A 14,754-nucleotide genomic window follows, 5' to 3' on the forward strand; every position below is an offset into this window, starting at 1 on the left:
TGAGATGTTTAAATATGTTGTTTTTTTGACGGCTTATATGTGGTTTGAAAAATAGTTGGATCACTTAAAATTATTTTTTAAAGATCTTATTTAGTATTTCTAAAAACTGCAATAATATAACATCCAAAAATTCTATGACAGAGATCTAAAATTATGTCCGAAAATATTGTTTATATTAAATATAAAGACATTCTTATTCAGGATACTAGCTAGCATTACATATATAATATCACCCTTAAACTTTCACAAAAGAGCTTAGTTCCCTGAAATGCTTCCAAGGCATGTCCCATACCACAACCTCGTAATTTCCCGGAGCATTGCCACCAGCCGCATCATTCGCGATGATGACCACTCTGTAATTCGTACCTTCGACTAATTGGGTTTCACCCTTCACCACCTTTACTAACTCCAACTGCACGTTATCCTTCTTGTTGTACTCCGACACCGCAAATCTAGCGATCTCCAACACTTCTACCACGTTAACGTTCGGAATCGGCCGCCAGTTGCCAACTATGGCACTAGGCGAAATGGCCAAGGCTTGGTAATGAAATGAAGCCACCAATATCAAGAGGAGCACATAGAGAAGAAGGCAAGATTTGAGTTGCATATTTTCTTCTGCTGTGAAGAATGCTTTGTGTTAGTTTCTTTCTTATTTGCGAGGAAATACGCAGTGATGCTATGTCATTTATATAGCTAGCACTGCAACTACTTTGCAATCGTGTCATATATATACTTTACGATTACAATATTATTCTCATGTATTCACTTTTTAGAACTATTTTTTATACAAGTGATCTAATAATATATAAATAATATAATACTAGTTTTTTTATGAAAATTATAATACTAGTAATTTGATACACTTTGTGTGTAAAATAATGGATAAAATATAAATTTATATTTTATTCAAAAATTTTATTTTTTATAACCCAAACTAAATTGAAAATTTATTAAAAATAAATATATTAGAAAGAAATAAAATAAAATTATAAATTATAGGTTATGTTAAATAACTTTAAAAATAATTATTAATCTTTACTCCTTTAAAATATGGGATGAAGTTAAAAATGAGAGTATTTTTCAAAAAAGTTAAATGAGATTAATCCACAAAACTGACAAAAAAATATAGTCATCTAATCCCTTAATTTGTATTTTTGCACATATGTTTTGTGTACAAATAGTGTATACAATATATAATTATACATTTTTATTCATTTTTATTTTTGCACGTATGTTTTGTGTACAAATAGTGTATACAATGTAAGGCTCTGTAAGTAATTATCCGGTAATTTGGCATAATTAGAATAATTATTGAGTTGTAAATTAAAATAATTATTTATGTCAAATAATTTTAGAAAGTGTGTTAAAAGTATGTATTTTAGAATATCGGAGAATTTAACGAAATAAAATACTTATAGAGTTTAAATAACACACGAGAGCAAAATAAATACAAACCTGGATAAATGGGCTTGAGTTACTACTTTTGGTGACTAATTATTATATTTATACATACAACACACACCTCCATTTATAGAAAGATTAAGGAAAAGGGGGAAATAATAAAGAAGGAAGCCAACACAATTCTCGTCACTTGTGTAGCGGCTGCGATGGAATCGCCATATCTCCTCCGTCCCAAGTTGAAACTCAAAAATTCTTGAAGGATTATCTTCCTAACATCCTTAGCTTCGATTCAAGCCATAATCGCGAATTTTGAGCAAGGAAACGAGCAGATCAAAGCTCCATTTTGTGAGCCCTGTTTATGTGCATTAGTTTTTGGTGAGTTTTCAGTTTTTGTGCTTCAGAATTTCGAGTTTTTGTGTATTGTGCGTTAAGAATCTCGAATTGTGATTAAATAGAACTTGTAGATCTGTTTGTTAGCTTTCTAGAGTCGCTAGAATCATCGAATTCCAATTAGAAAAGGATTTTATATGAATTTTCTACCAAAATGCATCAAAACCAAATTATGCAATTGAGCTGTGTAGAATACCTTCTGTAATTCGAGAATATGACCTCTGTGCAGTTGGAATTTGGAATTTTGGTTCAAATGAAATTGTAGAGCTAATGTCTTGTCTTCGAAATGAGACTTGAATCGTTAAATTCTTGTAAGAATTGCGCAAGTTATGGCTATTTTTCTGAAACTGCTCAGTAGAAGATTTTCTGTCCGAGAATTGGTGAGTGGCAGTGTGTTCTTGCAAATTCTGAGATTAATGTACTGAGATTATGAAGATAGTTTCAACTAGAAAAACTTAGATAATTGAGTTTTCTTTCAGTTCAAATTGACGGATATTGATTTGAGTTAATATTGAGCGAGATATGAATTTTATACTCTTTAGTGCCAAATCGGACATTGGAATAGAATGTAGTTTTCATGATCGGCTTATTGTTGTTTTGTTTAGGCCAAGGATCTTGAAGTAAAGTTGATATTGGATTTGTCAAGTTGGTATATGTATGTTACAGCTAGGTAACATACGACGATAAAACATAAATTATGTTTAATTGTCATTCTGTGTTGCACTGATCGTATCTATGACTTGTTGATTGTTGTAAATTGTTAAATGCCTTCGTTGTGGTATATATTTATTATTGTGACATATTATTGGTATTTAGCATAGGGCATGATGTTATGACATTCATGTTGCGCCCTATCGTTCTTGTTAGCCCATTGTTGATATCCGTTGTTATCTGGCACTGTTGTTATCTTGGGATTATGATTGTTAAATGCTTTCGTTGTGGTATATGTTTATTATTGTGACATATTATTGGTATTTAGCATAGGGCATGATGTTATGACATTCATGTTGCACCCTATCGTTCTTGTTAGCCCATTATTGATATCCGTTGTTATCTGGCACTGTTGTTATCTTGGGATTATGATGTGGCTGATAGGCCTATACACATGAGACCGTAGATTTGATTGAACAATCTCGTGGTTAGTGTAGCCTTTTGAGGTGAGCGCTTGGATTTTGTCATCTAGTTCGTTCTGTTGTGCCATCCAGTTGTATCGTATCAGCTGTATGGAGGCCGAGTCAAGGGTGTTATTCAGCACAGCCTGGCATACCTCGCATACTTAGTAGGGCGGTTTAGCTTCATGACGATGTAGCTCCCCTGAGTTATTGCTCGAGCATTATTCCAGTTGTTATCGTACCATTTATTGGCTTCTGTTATCCCGATTATCGTTGAGCCGTTCATGCATTGCACATTACATTTTATTATATGATTATGCATGATTTATGTTTATTGTTGTTATTGTTGAACTGTTGCATACCAGAATCTTAACCTCAATTGTTTACTGGAGGGGCTACTGTTTTTGCTTTTGGATACCATGGTAGATCTATCGAGCCGTTTTGTAGCATCAGGCCGAGGTTCCGCCAGTAGAGATCGGGATTGAGGTTGGATTGCTTGGTTATGTCTTGAAGTTTGTTTCAGTCTTGTGTTGTAGTTCATTTGTCAGGGAGATGCCCCGTGTATCTGTAGTGATATTTGGTTATTTTCTTATGTTCTGAGTCGACTCTGTGGTTCTTATGATCTGGTGAGTACTTGGTAAGTTTTAATTCTTCTTAATCCTGGACAGTGCGGCTATAGGTTGTTTGACTTTGATTTTTGTTTTAATGACTCTAGTTGGAGTATATTTTTATATAAACCGCCTTTTGAGTTTTTCAGGATGTCCTAATTATGAGAAGGTAATGCCAAAAAATTTCTAGGCTCTGAGGTCCATTTTAAAGTATTTTAAACATTTTTTCCGCTGCTGCTTTAAATCAAAAAATTATTATTTGATAATTAATTGTAATTAGAGTAAATGAGCCTCACATACAATATATAATTATACATTTTTTATTCAATTTTATTTTTTACAATCTAACCTAAATTAAAAAAATATTACTAAAAAACATGTATATTATATATAATAAAATAAAATTATAAATGATGAATCATTTTAAATAATATGAAAATAACTATTTGTGATATCCATTTATTCTAATGACAATTAATGATCAAACAATAATGATTTAATTTTATTCTGCAGCGGAAAAATGGTTTAAAATACTTTAAAACGGACCTCAGAGCCTAAAAAAATTTTCAACATGACCTCCCCGTAAGTAGAACATCTCAAAAAACTCAAGCATCAGAAAATAGTAAAATGACTTAAGACTGACGCTACGATAATATAAACAATCACATGCAAGTGTCAATCAGGCACACGTCAACAATTCTCAAGCATCAGTTCAACTAAGCCGGCAAGACTTTGAAACATACTAAAACTGATCCAAACTAAATAATAACAAGTCAAACACCCATACAGATACTCGGGACATCTCCCCGACAAATAAAATACGGCATAGAACTGATGCAAACTCCAAGACAACCATAAAGACTAGCTGGGAGACTTCAATGGACAAAACCAAGCAACCCCACCTCAATCACGAGCTCTGCTAGTGGAACCTCTGCTGGTGCTGCAAAACCACTATTGAGATCTACCATGGTGACCAAAAGCAACAACAACAGCCCTTCTAGTAAACAAATGAGGTTAGGATTCTGCTATGAAACCGTTCAACAAACATAACAACAACATAAATTATGCATCAATATATATGTAGATGAAATGTCAAATGCATGAACATGGATCAATATCAACGAGGTAAACGGAGCCAAATGAACGATATTATCAACAAGAATAATACTCGAACGACACACAGGGGAGCTACATCGTCATGTAGTTAAACCTCTCTGCCAAGTATGCGAGGTATGCCAGGCTGTGCAAATTAATACCCCAAATCGGCCTCCATACAGCTGTAACAATATATAACAGGATGGCACAAAACAACCGGATGACACAATCCCAGCGCTCACCTCAAAATGTTGCACTAACCACGAGATTATTCAATCATATCTACGATATCATTTGTATCAGTGTATATAGGCCTATCAGCCACACCATGATCACGAGATAAACAAAAGTGCCAGATAACAATGAATATCAACAAGGGCTGACAAGAACGATATGAATCAACATGAATGTCATAATATCATGTCCTATACTAAATACCATAGAATATGTCACATAATGATCATATAAAACAACGAGGAATTTAGCGACACACATAACCCACATAAGTACGTAAACAACAATAACATCACGTATTTATATTTAAAATAAATTTATGTGTTACTGTTGTATGTTATCGAACTGTAACATACCTATACCAACTTGACAATTCCAATTATCAACTTTACTTCAAGATCCTCAGCCTAAAACACATAAGAATAAGCCGAATAAAAACCCATCTCACCGGAAAAAATCAATAAGAAATTCAATCATCTCGACACGATTAAAACGCCCAAAAACAGAAATCATGAAAACTACATTTTGTTATAGTTCCGAATTCGACACTTCATAGCATAAAATTCATATATCCCTCAATATTGACTCAAATCAATATCCGCAAATTGGAAATGAAAAGAAACTCAATTATCTAATTTTGTCCGGTTGAAACCATATTCAAATTCCCAATTGATTGAGCCCAACATTTCATTGAATACACTATATCCAATCTGTTCTCGGGCATAACATGGCAGTTGAGCAGTTTCAAAAAAAAAAGGTGCATAACTCTCTCAATTCTTGATAGATTTTAACTATTCAAGTCTCATTTCAAAGATAATACATATATATACACTTTTTGTTTGAACCACAATTTTAGAATTGAAGGACCGTTTGCTGAGCATCTTTCAGATGCTTCAAAAAAAATATTCTCCAATGAGCTGCAATAGCTCGTGTTCTGAGAATATTAACATCGATGAATTAAATCGAGTTTGGTTAAAAACCAAGCCGAAGAAACTCGAAGTAATCCTTCGTGAAGAAAACTGTTATAATAGAAAATGTTTTAACTTATGTAAACTAAATAACCGAAAAAGGGTATATTAGTTTTTGCATTCATCAGTTCAGTTATGGTGACAACTGAACTAACGGATACTCTAACTGATCCAAACAATTTGAAAACAATAATTAATCAGTTAAATACACAAGATATGTTTATGGATATTCGGAGACTTCAACTGCTCCTACGTCACCCCTTCTACCGCCTCGGGTAGGATCCACTAGAAGACTTTGATTTATACAACTCTTTGTACAAATCCACTCAGCTAGGACTTACACTACTGCCTAAACTGAACTCCTAGATACGACTGAAGGCAGCACCTTCCAGCCAACACTTTTTAACGTCTATGTGTCCAAGACTATATACACAAGTTTAACGTCTTTGTGCAAGACTGTATATGAGTGGTTGAGAGAATTTGTGTGTAAGAACTGAACAAGGATGTTCTCACACACTGAGGGAAAATGGCTTCTAAACTAAGCAGATAACACGTTAAAGTGTCCCTCTGGGTTGAATGTTTCTGAAATCAGATGTGCAATGTGCGTGCCCTTTCCTTTCTCTCTTGAAGAAGCTTTGTGTATTGAATCTCGTTCTTTTTCTTCAGCTTCTTCTTTTGGTGTATATTTCTTATTCTTTGAGTCTTCACTGATCTTCTCTTTATATAGGCGGGAAAGCTGAACGTACCGTGAGACCCATTTATTGTATCCGTTGCATCTTGAATTCGTTTCTTGGACTTTATGTCTCGACTTTTCGACTGCCCTTCTGAAACGTTTTGTCTTTAATGCTCTGATGCAACGTCCATTATTGTCCTTGGATTGGACAATAGCTTTGTACCTTTACGTACAGCTGGACTCCACTGAAAGAGTTTGTCTTCATCCATAACTTAAAGATTCTGACTGAAGCTTCGAACTAGTCAGTTGAACTGATCTTCAGTTGGGCTGGTGAAATCAGTTGAGTCGTCAGTGGAACTGATTTCACTATTGTTCAGTTGGACTGATCAGCTGGGTTTCTTCATCAGTTGAACACTCCTTCGGCTGGCCAGGATTCTGAGGTTCTCCTGCTGAACCACCTATCAACTGGACAATCAGCTGGACTGCTCAATTGACGTAACAGTTAGACTGATTCAGTTTGTGCGATCAGTTGAGTCTTCAGTTTGCGATGTAAACAGCTCGTGAATGATCCTAGGTGCTGCACACTACGGTAGATTATTAGTAACACAATTAACAAGTTTTGTTATCATCAAAATCAAGATTGCGAACTTGAAAAATTCTAACAAGAATCCAAGTGTACAAAGGTCATAAGCTCGAATTACAGTAGTATTTCTACACAGTTTAATTGCGAATTCGGTTTTGACACATTTTGGTAGAAAAATCATAAAAAACCGTTTCTAATTGAAATTTGATAATTACAGTGCTCATGATAGCCAACAAAAAAGATCTACGGTCTTTATTTATGTCATTTCTAAAAACTCAAGCAGTAAAAATCGCAGCAACAAGAAGAACAACTCGCCAAAACGGTCAAGAAATCACGCATAAACAGAGCACAATAATAGCAGCTTCGATCTAACCGAATCCTTGCTCAAAATGATTGATTTATAGATTGAATCGAAGTTTAGGATGTTAGCAAGACAACCGTTTAAGAATTTTTGGGTTTTGAGTTCGGACGGAAGAGATACAACAATTCTATCGCAGCCGCTACAAGGGTGACGGGAAAACAGAGAAGGGCTTGGGTCTTCTTGCTTCTTACTTCTCTTTTGATGGGTGTGTATAATGTATGTATATATATGTATTATAATATTAAATGGTTACTAAAAATAGTAACTCAAGCCCATTTATCCCGGTTTTGAATTTTTTTTGCTTTCGTGTGTTATTTAAACTCTATATGTATTTTAATATCGTCTATAATTCTCTAATATTCTAAAATACATATTTTTTAACACAACTTTCAAAAAAAAAAATTGGCATAGATAATTATTTTAATTTAAAACTCAATAAATTATTCTAATTATTCAAAATTACAAGATAATATACTCTAGGGCCTTACATTATTTGTTAGTATTGAATATAGAGTTTAGAGGGAATGCATAAACTCTTTAAAATTTTCTTTGAAACTTGAGTTTATTTTAATAATTTTTAATTGTTAATGCTTGTTTCTAGACCGGCTAGATGAAACTAGACACTGAAAATGGTTTTTCAAGTGCGAAAAAATCCGGCTGGACAAGTGATATGACATATATTCATTTAAACAGACTTTTAACACAGATACCAAACAAATATATGGAAACAAATGGGAGATAAATGACTGAAAATAAATAACACAAAGTATATGGAAGTTGGAAGACAATATTCTTCTATGTCTCTCCTTTCTTCTATTCAAGGAATGAATCCACTAAAAGGCTTTGATTTATAAACTATTTGTACAAACCCACTTCAGTTAGAACTTTTCCAATGCCTAAACTGAAACTCTTAGTATCTTATATACAACACAAACTCAAAATGTTTATTGAACCCTAGGTACAGACAGATAGAAGTACAACTCTTCAATTAAGTAGCTTGAGCAACTAAAATTGATTGGGTAGCACAAGTTGATCCCATATTATCAATATGAATCATACGTGTGTGCTAGAGCAGTTTAAAGATAGATCACTAAAGAGTGTTCGATATCTTTGATAAGGCGGATTGTGAGAGCTTCAATAGTGTTCTTCAATCTTTAATCATGCGTATAAAGATGAACTCCTTCAATGGTCAATCTTCAATAAATGAATACTTGTACTGATTTCCGACACAAAACAAATTGTCTTGTCTTTTTCCCCTTTCATAGTGCAGGTCAGTTAATGCATCTTGACATGTATCCAAATATAGCAATAATCAGCTTCTGAAAAGTCGATATATGAGAGAAAAATGTCTCTGCTTATCTTTTTCTTATTAGGAGACATTCTTGGACAACTAAAGAGGTCGGATAATGTACATTGATTGATCAATTGATCTTCTAAAATGTCGCCATGGTATGTGTACATATTGACTTGTTTTGTAGGCGTACCAGCTACAACTTGAATTAAATTATGAAATCTGGTTTAAGTGTTGGAAGCAGCTTGATCTTGATAGATAGTTGGGAACTGACTTTAATATGACTAACTGTTTATTCACCCCAGCATGATATTGAAGATTTGGCTATCTGGATTGACTTAGCATCCCAGTTGTTAAAATAAAAATTTGATTAGATGGGGTGAATAAAAACTTTTAAAAATAGTTTGCTTCTAGTTGAGCTACAATAGCTTGTTCTTGAAATGTTCAAAATGAACTGAGTATCGAAAAATTACAATTCTAAATTGAGTGGAATAAACTCAACATAACCCTCTGAAAAACCAATTAAACATTTTGCAAATGATTTGAAAATACAATTTGAATGTATGAAAACAGTTTGATTGAATCAAATACTTAGTATGAAACATTATGGTATTTCAAAGAACACATAAAATGCTTCAGCAAAACATATCATTACAATGTATTTTTCTCAAATGTATCATCGAACATAAGGAAAAATTTCTCACTATGGTGATAACTCTATTTAGACTCCCTTACATACTCCAGCCCTTCAATAAATGCTTCGAGGTATTTCTTTTTGGGTTGAGTTGTTCTTCCTCATTCTCTCCCTTCATTTACTTATGATATGATCTTCAAATATTTGTATTTATGGCCCCCAAGAATGATATGAACCTTTGAAATAGGAATATGATCGTTTATAAAGGTTTTATATGATTTCTGATATTGAAACAATCATATTCACGTTACTGGACATATTTTGAGATCGAGCTAATTATATTGTTGACCAGGTTGTTCCGGATCGAGCAGGTTGATCAGTTTGGTCTGCTGGCTGTTCCACATCGAGTTGGTTGATCAACTTGTTTCGTTGGTTTGATCAACTTAGTTTGTCTTGATTCATTGATTTTCGAAGAAAGTGATGAACATGAATATTGTATAGTTTTATCTTAGCTTTCCATAGAATAAAAAATCACTCAATTTAGAGTTCTTATGAGATATAGATGCTCGAAATACTATATATACAACCTGGAACTCTTTCTTATTCAATGCAAAATCAACAATTTCATCGTCATTTTTCACCATCTTAAGAACCGATTCAGATTTCAACTTGTGAAGATGATTTGTAAATCACGGTCTTAGCATTGTAACGCATGTTGAATCGTTCCATTTAGATGAACAAGGTAGTCGCTGGTTTTTGTTTCTGATTCGTCCAGCTCGATCTTGCAACCACTATTTCACATATATAACATCCGAATCGGTTGAGCTAATTAGAAATTTTACTTGTAGCAATTTGAGCTTTTTGTTCAACCGTGTTCGTTTCTTGTCATTTAAAACATCGAGCAATGAGATATCATCGAAAAATTTTAGCTTGCCATAAACTAAGTCGTGATAAAATTATATTTCAGCAACTTAGTACTTCCAACTTGACATCTACCAACTATACATTTAATTAATTATGTTAGCAACATAATAACAAGATTTGTTATCATTATAATCAATATTTTTAGCATTTCTGCAACCCAACACAACTAGAATCTTGTAAATACAAATAAATAGCAGTTGGAACTATAAACAACTTGATGTTGTTTGGTATCATCAAAACTGAGATATTTTTAATCTAACATTATTAATATTTTATTCCTTTAAATAGGATAGGAAGTTTAAAACAACAATATTTTAGGTAAAACAAAAAGGCTTCACCATTCACATCAATTTTTTAAGGGATGTGGAATCAAACTTTAGTTAAAGCTTTTAGAGTAGGTCTCTTGTGAGACGATTTTACGAATCTTTATATGTGAGACGGGTCAACCCTACCGATATTCATAATAAAAAGTAATACTCTTAGCATAAAAATTAATATTTTTTCATGGATGACCCAAATAAGAGATCCATCTCACAAAATACGACCCGTGAGACCGTCTCACACAAGTTTTTGCCAAGCTTTTATTGTCTTTTAGGAAGACTAAAATGAAGAAATATGGGAACTGAGAAATTATATGTTACGAGAGATTTTAGAAATGTGAAAATTAGGTCGGAAGAAATTGAATTAGGATGTGTGTGGGAGATTTCCCTTTTTAACTTTCATAAAATTTATATATTTCCAAGATCCACGACCACTATAAACTTTATTCTTTAAAAAAGAATAAACAATTTTTTCCATACGAAATAATAATAACTCGAAAATATAAATTAAGAGAATTTGTTTACCTCTAAGTGTTCATGATATATAGTAATAATAGAATATTATTAATTTATAAAATAATAATAATTGTATAATAACAATAAATAGAACAATAATAATTAATATTTAATAAAAATTATAAGTATAATAACAATAAATAATAATATAATAATGATTCTAGAATAGCAAATAATTTTAGAATAATTATTATTTAAATATTTTAATTATATTATGAATTCTTTATAATAAAAAAATCATTGTAATTTATTTATCTTTTATTTTTGTGATATTCATCGTAGGAATAAAATAGACTCATCATTTGATTCATATCTTATTTCATTCTACCATATCAAGTGAGTGCATCCAAAAATCTATACTTATTCTTATATACATGAAGGGTTTCTAATTTTTTATTGACCCGAACATGAAGATATAAATATAGACCGCCAAATACATTTTTTTTGTAATATCACAAGAGTAGAATCATACTCGATCTGTCTCGCGAAAATTTCTTATTTCTTGTTTGATTATTTACTTTCACGAAAATTAAATATCAGTCATATCTTTTATTAAAAAAAATTGCATTTTATATTTTATATATTTACTTATTTGCGATTTTGGTCATCTATGTTATCAAAATTCATTTTCATATGTTAGCTTTGTTTTTTTATTAAATAATAGTCTGTGTAAAATAGTTTATACTCAAAAATGATTTTATTACAATTTAACCCGGTCCACTTTCGTAGTTATCTCAGTACAAATGCATGAAAGGTCGATCTTCGAAAAAATTACAAACTTTTTGGGAGTTCAGAAGCTAGAAAAGATGTTTGCTAAAAAAATATAAAAGACATTATAAGATGTTTAAATATGTTGTTTAATAGCTTATATGTGGTTTAAAAAAAGTTGGATCACTCAAAGTTATTTTTTCGAAGAGCTTATTTAGTATTTCTAAAACCTATAATAATATAACATCTCAAAATTCAATGAAGGAGATCTCAATTTATGTCCAAAAATATTTTTTCATATCAGATACAAAGACATTCTTATTCAGGACTTGACTAGAATTACATATATGATATCATCCTTAAACTTTCACAAAAGAGCTTAGTTCCCTGAAATGCTTCCAAGGCAAGTCCCAGACCACGGCCTCGTAGTTTCCCGGCGCATTGCCGGCAGCCTTATCATTCGCGATGATGACCAGTCTGTAATTCGTACCTTCGACTACTTGGGTTTCACCCTTCACCGTCTTTACAAACTCCAACTGCACGTTAGCCTTCTTGTTGTGCTCTGACACCGCGAATCTAGCGATTTCCAACACCTCTGGCACGTTAACGTTCGGAATCGGCCGCCAGTTGCCAACGATGGTACTAGGCGAAATGGCCAAGGCTTGGTAATGAAATGAAGCCACCAATATCAAGAGGATCGCATAGAGAAGAGGGCAAGATTTGAGTTGCATATTTTATTTTGCTGTGAAGAATGCTTTGTGTTAGTTTCTTTCTTCTTTGTGTGGAAATAGGCAACGATGCTGTGTGATTTATATAGCACTGCAACTACTTTGCAATTGTGTCATTTGACATATTTGCCCTCAGCTTTTTGGTTGGTTGACTTACTTTCTACTCCAGATGTATGTAATATATATACTTTAAGATTACAATAATATTGTCATTATGTATACACTTTTTGGGAACTATTTTTTATATAAGTGAGTCAATAATTATTTATTATAATATTAGCATATCGATACAATTTATGTGTAAAATAATAGATAAAATTTAAATTTTTATATTTTAATTCAAAATTTTATATTTTATAATAAAAACTTAATTTGAAAAATCTATTAATGAAAAAAGTATATATTAGAAAGAAATAAAATAAAATTAAAATGGTAGATTATTTTAAATAATTATTAATCTTTACTACTCCAAAATAAGGATGCAATTTCAAAATGAGAGTATTTTAGGTAAAAACAAAAAAGGTTTCACCAAGCACATCAATTTTTTTCTCACATACGTTTTATGTATAATTGAAAATTATGATTTCAAAAAAAAAAAATTTATATTTTTGGTCATGTAACTTGAATTTTTTCATATTCAATTATGTTATTCGTAAATTCACATGTGTAATCCTCTAGCTTGCACATATTTTTCAATTTTTATCATTTTTCTCCATAATGATGACGTTAGATCATATATGTCTACAATGTACCATCATCATATCATTAATTTTCGATGACATATTCAAGTGACATGTCGTCATTTTTCCCTGAAATGTCGACACTCCTATTAAAAAAAATGAAAAATGTGTAAATTAGTGGACAAAAATTATAAATTAACCAATAACATAGCAAAAAATGAAAAACATTTAAGTTACACGACCAAAATTTTAATTTTCCATGTATATAAAATAGTGTCTACAATATATAATTATATATTTTAAATTCATATTTTAATTTTACCATCTAAACTAAATTTACAAAAAAATTAATAACAATAATATATATTAGAAAATTAAAATATAATTATACATGATGGAAAATTTTAAGAATGTATTTGAATTTTACTCTTTTAAAATAGGAAGGAGGTTTAAAAAATGTGGATATTTTAAGTATAGCAAAAAGGATTATTCACTGTCTTCAAAGAAGTGTTCGAGTTTATAGAGTATGTGAGTGTTTAATCAATAGTCAATAGTTCGATTCTCACTATCAACACCTTCTCGGACGAGCTTGTCACACAAAGTTTTCCCAGTATGTTTTACCTGACTAACGTGATTTGCATATTGTTGCGGTAATCCGGGGTTTTTTCAGTATGTACCGGAAGATAGTAGCTGCAGGTTCCTACATCATATAAAAAAAAGCTTATCACTATCCACACCATTTTCTAAGGGATATGCAGTCAATTTTAGTTAAAGCTTATATTGTCTTTTAGGAAGATTATAATGAAGGAAAGTGGGGAACTGAAAAAGTATGACTTCTGTTTGAACAAGTACTTTAAAACATTTTTACTATTTTATAAGTGAAAAAAACTTAAATTATGTATTTACATAAGATAGTAAAATGTTTTTGAAAACTATTTTTGAAAAAATGTTATCAGATTATATTTTTTAAATAACAATTGAGAGGTGTTTTTTTATGTTTTTATAATAAAAAACGCGGGTTAAAGAGAATTAAAAGATTTTATTAATTTTTTGTCAAACATCTTTATAATTATTTTTAACTTTAAATTCGTTTTAAAATAATTGTCCAAAAACCTTTTCAACTCTAAAAATGTTTTTATAGAATATTTGTCTTAACACATATTTATTTTTTTTAAATTTTTTTTAATATTTTATACTTTTTTTTTATAAAAAGCTCTTTTATAAAATGTTTTATAAATACTTATCCAAACAAAGTCTATATATTGTTAGAGATTTTCATAAATACAGAAGTCGTGACGGAAGAATTCGAATTAAGACAGTGTTGAAGATTACTTTTTTTATAATAAAAAATTATGAATTTTTCAAACATATTTCCATTATCCACCGACTATTGTAAATAATAATTTTTCAGATGAAAATAGTAATAAAATTAAAATATAAATTTTAAAAGTTGTTTTGCCCCTAATTAGTGTTCATGACAGAGAGAATTGAGAAAAAAATTTGATAAAAAAAAAAGAATCCTTAATTA

The 14,754-nt window shown here is 31.3% G+C and overlaps 2 protein-coding genes across 2 annotated transcripts; both read right to left on the reverse strand.

Annotated features, from left to right (window-relative positions):
* Positions 1-235: 235 nt before the first annotated feature.
* LOC142554782 (cysteine proteinase inhibitor 1-like) lies at positions 236-607 on the reverse strand. Its single transcript, XM_075665457.1, has one exon. The coding sequence runs from the start codon at positions 605-607 to the stop codon at positions 236-238; it is 372 nt and encodes a 123-aa protein (XP_075521572.1).
* Positions 608-12,177: 11,570 nt separating this feature from the next.
* On the reverse strand, positions 12,178-12,549 carry LOC142554783 (cysteine proteinase inhibitor 1-like). Its single transcript, XM_075665458.1, has one exon. It carries the CDS (start codon positions 12,547-12,549, stop codon positions 12,178-12,180), a length of 372 nt encoding a protein of 123 aa, XP_075521573.1.
* Positions 12,550-14,754: the final 2,205 nt, after the last annotated feature.

Source organism: Primulina tabacum, chromosome 8 (genome assembly GCF_025594145.1).
Source record: "Primulina tabacum isolate GXHZ01 chromosome 8, ASM2559414v2, whole genome shotgun sequence".
Taxonomy (NCBI): Eukaryota; Viridiplantae; Streptophyta; class Magnoliopsida; order Lamiales; family Gesneriaceae; genus Primulina; species Primulina tabacum.

Coding starts and splice junctions, on each gene's coding strand:
- LOC142554782 (XM_075665457.1), bottom strand. CDS start 607: ATGCAACTCAAATCTTGCCTTCTTCTCTATGTGCTCCTCTTGATATTG.
- LOC142554783 (XM_075665458.1), bottom strand. CDS start 12,549: ATGCAACTCAAATCTTGCCCTCTTCTCTATGCGATCCTCTTGATATTG.